The 6,000-nt window shown below is 45.9% G+C and overlaps 1 protein-coding gene across 1 annotated transcript in view; it reads right to left on the minus strand.

The window, feature by feature from the left end:
* The window catches only part of LOC146190218 (cell adhesion molecule Dscam1-like), a 175,672-nt gene extending 170,205 nt beyond the window's left edge, over positions 1-5,467 (minus strand). Inside the window, exon 1 of the mRNA XM_084600681.1 lies at positions 5,302-5,467. Within this exon, the coding sequence (XP_084456807.1) occupies positions 5,302-5,314 (13 nt within the window). The 5' untranslated portion in view covers positions 5,315-5,467. The remainder of the gene's footprint in view (positions 1-5,301) is intronic.
* Positions 5,468-6,000: the final 533 nt, after the last annotated feature.

The following is a 6,000-nucleotide window of genomic DNA, read 5'->3' on the forward strand; positions in this document are numbered from 1 at the left end:
GCGTGCGGCTGGCATACGCAATGCCCCTTTCCACACCAGCTTGGTGTTGAACGAGTACAGCGCCAAGGCCGATGTTGCTGGCGTCGGTGTGGACTTCGGTGGCAGCGTCTTCATCAAAGTGAGCAAGAACAGGGGTAGTTTGCAGTCGTCTGCGCAGCTCCGCAAAAGCCTCCTGTCGATCGGCGGCCCCCACGAACTGTGTATCATCCCGCGTGAGGCGGGTGAGGGGTGCGGCTATCTTGGAAAAGTCGGCGATGAAGTGGCGGTAGTATGCACACAAACCCAGGAAACGTTTTAAACTCCTCGTCGTGGCAGGAACGGGAAATTTGGCGACAGCGGCAGTTTTGTCGGGGTCTGGCCTAACGCCTGCGGCAGTCACAAGATGACCGAGAAACTTCAACTCTTTTTAGCCAAAGTGGCACTTCTCGGGCTTCAGCGTCAAGTCAGCTGACCGGAGGGCATCTAATACTGCGCGAAGGCGTTCGAGGTGTTCTCCAAAGGTTTCAGAGAACACGACAACGTCGTCGAGATAAACTAAACAGATTTGCCATTTGAGGCCGGCGAGAACGGTGTCCATCATGCGCTGAAAAGTAGCCGGCGCTGAACATAGGCCGAATGGCAGCACATTAAACTCATACAGTCCATCTGGGGTGACAAAAGCTGTTTTTTCGCGGTCCCGCTCATCGACCTCAATCTGCCAGTCCCCGCTCTTCAAGTCAATGGAGGAGAAGTACTGGGCGCGACGAAGCTTGTCGAGCGAATCGTCGATACGGGGCAGCGGGTAGACATCTTTTTAGTGATGTCGTTCAACTTTCGATAATCAACACAAAAGCGAAGGGTGCCATCCTTTTTTTTTCACTAGCACGACCGGGGACGACCAGGGACTGTTGGAGGGTTGGATGACACCATCACGAAGCATCTCCTGAACCTGTGTCTGAATCGCCTCACGTTCCGTCGTTGAGATGCGGTACGGCTGCTGGCGTATAGGGCGGGCATCGTCGGGAGTAATTATACGGTGCTTATACGGTGTCCTCTTCTTCCAGGGGCAGCAAGAACATGGGGACACCAGGTGGCAATATTATAACACCGCAATTTCAGGTGTTACGCACGAACATAAATGTATTCATATTTAAAACAGAAGTTACTTTATACGAACATTTCCCTAAACTTTGTCATTTCTTTTCGCAACACTCTTCTAGCGTTCCCTGTTTATGACTGAATGTCTAATTGGCATTCGCCTTGTTGTTATTATCAAGTAGGCAACGAAGCATTTTCTTATCGTTATCACCTCACTGTCTGCACTGGCGCTATCGGGAACGTTACAAAATGGGCCGGTTGGTAAGTTATCGCCTTGCCCGATAATGGCTTCGCTGTCATTGCTGGTTGGTGCAAAGCTTTCCAGGTTTGATAGTTCGAGGTTTTCTCGTTTCAAAAATCACCAGCGCGTAGCCTCTATGGCCCACTTCTCGTTCTATTTAAGAGTTTGGGGCTTAAGAGACCGAACTACCGGTACGCTACCAGCTATTGGACATCGTGGCAGCGAGGGGTTTATCGTGGATTTTAGTCTACAATTTCCCTCTGAGCTTTCACACGTCAGCTCTTGTATACGTGTGTAGTATGCTTTACGTATTCTACACATGTATTCTACACATGTGTAGTCCATGCTGGCTGAATTATAGACTTTGATGACACACTTTGTCATCTGATATGTTTTTGTGTCATAAATCACAAATGCATAACAACCGTGGCTGCTGGACGCTCTATTGGGAATTGTGCACTTATGCCAGCGCCTTATAGGTCATACCTTTCCGTATTCTGCAGAAAAATATCTGTGGAAAAAGATGTAATAAGAACTATGCCATTCCTCTCGCTTTGGAAGAGTTAGTGGTTTTCCGCGCCCGTTTCAAGTGCATTTGGCTCACTGCTAACATCACGAGAACTCGTAGGCCAAGTCTCAGCTCACTGGCAATGCGTAGTCTCTATAGCTTCATACGAATTGCAGCTTGAACAAAGCTTTGGATTATACTAATATCAAATGAATCGACATCAGCAAATTACAATAGCGATGCCCTTCAATATAATGAGGACTTGAGATGCAACAGGTTTTGTGCATCTGCTCGACATTGCCCCTCATTGCGCATCGCCTTCTTTGAATTAGCGGGTTTTACTTTCCTCATGCCTGTCAAATAAGTGAAAAGAAAAGTGCTTCATTTATGAAACATTGAAAGTTAATACTTATATGTGGCACACAAAGTCGTTTCTCAGTCTGTAGCAATACTCGAAGCACGCCTGAGCTGGAGCGCTGGCGTTTAGCTCTAAATTGCTGATTCCCACGATATCTAACACCTTCAATGTGCTTGTAGTTGACTTTTCATAATGTAATTATTTAGTTATAGGTCTAGGACACCTTCTTTTGCACTAGAAGACACTTGAAGTCCTGTATATTCACTCTGAAGGACTTCAACTGCACGGGCAGTTCAAGCGAGGGGGTAGCTTTTGTGCATTTGTTTCATTCATTTTATTATAATGTCTTCAACACAGTACGCTCATTGAAATGACACCACTTTGGCTGCATGGTTACGTACCAGGAATATGTTCCAAACTTTGCGCATTATTTTTCGACTTGATAGTGATTACTTTTTGGCCATAGAATACCGAAAACATTTAGTTAACAATGGTTTGATGCGTGCGCCGCACTTCTTTCCCTCGACATGCAGTCTGCTCGCTCAAGTGCTGAAGAGAGTTGCCTACTGGCACCTTCTTTTACGACTACGGATGAGCAGCGGTAGCAGTCTGGTGGCGCAACCTAGCCTTGAACTTTAAGCGGTAGAACAAGAATCATAGCGCGAAAGATGTTTCCTTAAGCCCGCACACTATGCTGTCCCTATTCATGGCACCACAGATCAGCTTCATGCGGCTTTGGAAGTAAAAGGCACAGCCAGACATTTAGTGTTTATCATTTGCGTAGCAGTCTGCGACGCAGGCAGCACTGCGAAAACAATGAGATCACGTTATGAACAATGTGTTTTCTAGCTTATGGGGTTTAGTAAGCGACTCAGCCTATGAGATACGCCGAAGTGAAGAGCTCCGGAAATGTCGACCACCTGGAGTTCTTTATCGTACACTGGTAGCAATGTTGTCGTGCAGGCGATGGGTTTGATTGCAAGATCGTGCTTTCAAAATTAAAACATAAGGCACGGATCACTTTTTTCAAAATAATATTGCACAGATGGCTTAAGCTAGGCACATGATACACGTTCAACCATTTTGCAGCCAAAAAGGGTGAAAGCAAAACACATTTGGGAACCCCAAAAAAATTTTCTGAAACATTTTTGTTCCTACGCGGCGCTGCAATACCCTAAAAACTCCAGCCTTGGAGGCCTATACAATACCGTACCGCTAACAACAAGCGCTGTTTGCAAGGCATGACTCGCCGGCAGGCTGAGCCCACTGGGAGGTCTGGTATTTACGATCTGGCTAAGCAGGGAAAGTGATGGGTCATGGTAGCTCCGCGTTTACCTTTTTACTGAAATTGATTAAACTTTTTTTGGTCAGATATTTTGATACGAAATATCAGGTGGAACGATTTTTACTAATTGGGGGAGCAATTGCCGCTACTTTGGGAAGCGTGAAGTGGCTCAAGATTAAGATTTAAGTAGTTTTGCCACTTTCATCGTTCCCTCTAATAAAGTCTCAGCGTTTAAAGCCGAATTTCTGCCTTACGCTAACCGCAAGATTTCTTGCATTCCGGTTGATTTCGCAGTATGGAGAGTGCGAATTCAGTAAACAAGTCAGCCCTCGGGCATAATTACGGGGCGAGTGAGAGGAGCAATATTTAAAACCAATAACCTGCTTAGGTGATCTAACGCGATAGCAATAAATGTCCCGTTTAGAGAAATATCGACTGTAAAGTAGCTGCAAAATATATATTTAGTAGAGACAAGCCGTGACGAAGTCATGATTTTACATGTAATGACGGTGCTCTGAAAGAGGGGAGAGTCTCAAAAAAGAAGGTCCAAACACTGGATCTTGGATCACGAGCCCCATGGTTACCTGTATGCCAGCGAGGCACCTTGTTTTGACCGTGTTACACAGCAACAGCAGTCAGCGATGGCAGCAAGCATGTCAATATCTGCATGTCAAGCATGTCAGCAAGCAAGCCAAGAGTGCACCAGGGGATCCCCAAGACACGTTTGGGAGACTTTAACAATGGTGCGTCATACAGTCAAAGAAAGTTCGAGTAGTAATTCGTCTTCACTGTGATGATAGTTTACAGAGAAAATTAATGAATTTACGGGGCCAGTGGGACATACCGTAAAACACTCGCAGGTTTCTTTTTATCTTATTTTAGTCTTACGAAAATTGCGCTTTACGAATCAAGTAGCACGATCAGCCACACCACTCCGGAGCTTTGCTTCTGGTTGTTACGAATTGTCCAGAAACGATGCTTCAATAGCAGCAAACCTTACAAAACAATCCTCCTAATTCCAGACAAAGCACCACTCGCGAAGCCTGCGTTGTATCCAGTTCTCTCCACTCGGTCGATGCTTATTGATCCTGCAGTAATTCCGTCTTTCGTAGAGCCATTCTCGCGAGGCATAATGTTTCCTCACAATCTGGCAGCCACATGGCCTAGTGCACCGGTACAGCGAAATGGCGCAGGGAGCGACGCAACGGTTCAGTGCGCAGACCCACCAAGCTGAGCGCCAGAAACGAGGCGACTTCTTCGGTTGGAGTGTACAGATGAGAGCGCCGGGAAAACGAAATAGTGCAAGAAGCGATGCGCTAGACCGGGTCTCGCTTGTAAATGCTCAGCGTTCGCCGTGGCGGCGAAGCCCCTAATTACGCCACTCGTTTTACGAAGTTTTCCACATAATACAGCTTAGGAAGATCGACTATTTTGACACCTCGCAAAAGGTGGCGGCCAGCAGAATCGAACTCAGTGTGTCATAAGCATTGCTTACACCAGAGCAGCGCTTTTGCCGACATTTTCTTGGTCGAATAAGCCTAATGATTAAGAGCGTTGATTATTAGGGCAAACCGATGGGATTAATACCGCTAGAAAATCATTTCCCTCTTTTCATGAAGCCTGCAGTCGAGACAATATATAAGTTTTGTTCGTAAATACTAAGAATAAAATAGATATGATACAATTACATCATTTATTGCGTTGTCATCATTAAGTTTCGGAAGGAATGTGTAAGCAAACAGAGGTAAATGTTTCCCTTACCTCAAATGGGATATGCAACAAAACATTATATTAAGCGGCGTACCATGAGTGAGCCATAATCGTCCACTTACCGTGCGGTGCCATGCTTCCTGCTGTCGCTACAGCAAGACCGTCAGTGCGTATCCACGATGTAACGGAGACATAATCCCTGACAGTGGCCGGTACGTTGCACCTGAAAACGGCTGCGTTGCCTCGAACGGCGTAGACGTCCTGCACGCTCGCTGCGAAGGTCTGAGGCACGACTGCGATTAAAATACAAATCAGAAGGATAGGGTGGATAGTGCATGGTTTTCTGCAAACTTCAAAGCAACTCATGCAGCAAATAGGCATTCTATTTCGGCCTTGGCTCATTTTAAATCTTATATTGCCAACCATTACCGGCCACTCTAGAACCCTCCACGCCAGTCCAACACAGCACTGCATGCTTGCTGTGGCTTCCAAAAAACAATAGGCTAAAGGTTTCAGTTTTTGCGTATTTATCCATGAAGCTGCGAGGTAACTTCTAATCAAATGTATTGCGCATAAAAATGGGACATGGTTGCCAATTTTTATCGCTTTCATTCTTTGCGTCGGTACACAGGACTTATTGAAACTGATGCTTGCTTTCATAGGCAGTAATATTCTTTATGTTCTTGCCCAAGGACGCAAACAAAGCTGAGTCAGCTGTGCATGCTTACGTTGAGGCTTTAGAGGCAGTGTTTATCTCATATATGATCCCCATATTTGTGTTATTACTGAAACTTGGCTGCACGAGGACATACATGACGAAA

Source organism: Amblyomma maculatum, chromosome 4, assembly GCF_055883805.1.
Source record: "Amblyomma maculatum isolate TAMU_Amacu chromosome 4, ASM5588380v1, whole genome shotgun sequence".
Classification (NCBI taxonomy): domain Eukaryota; kingdom Metazoa; phylum Arthropoda; class Arachnida; order Ixodida; family Ixodidae; genus Amblyomma; species Amblyomma maculatum.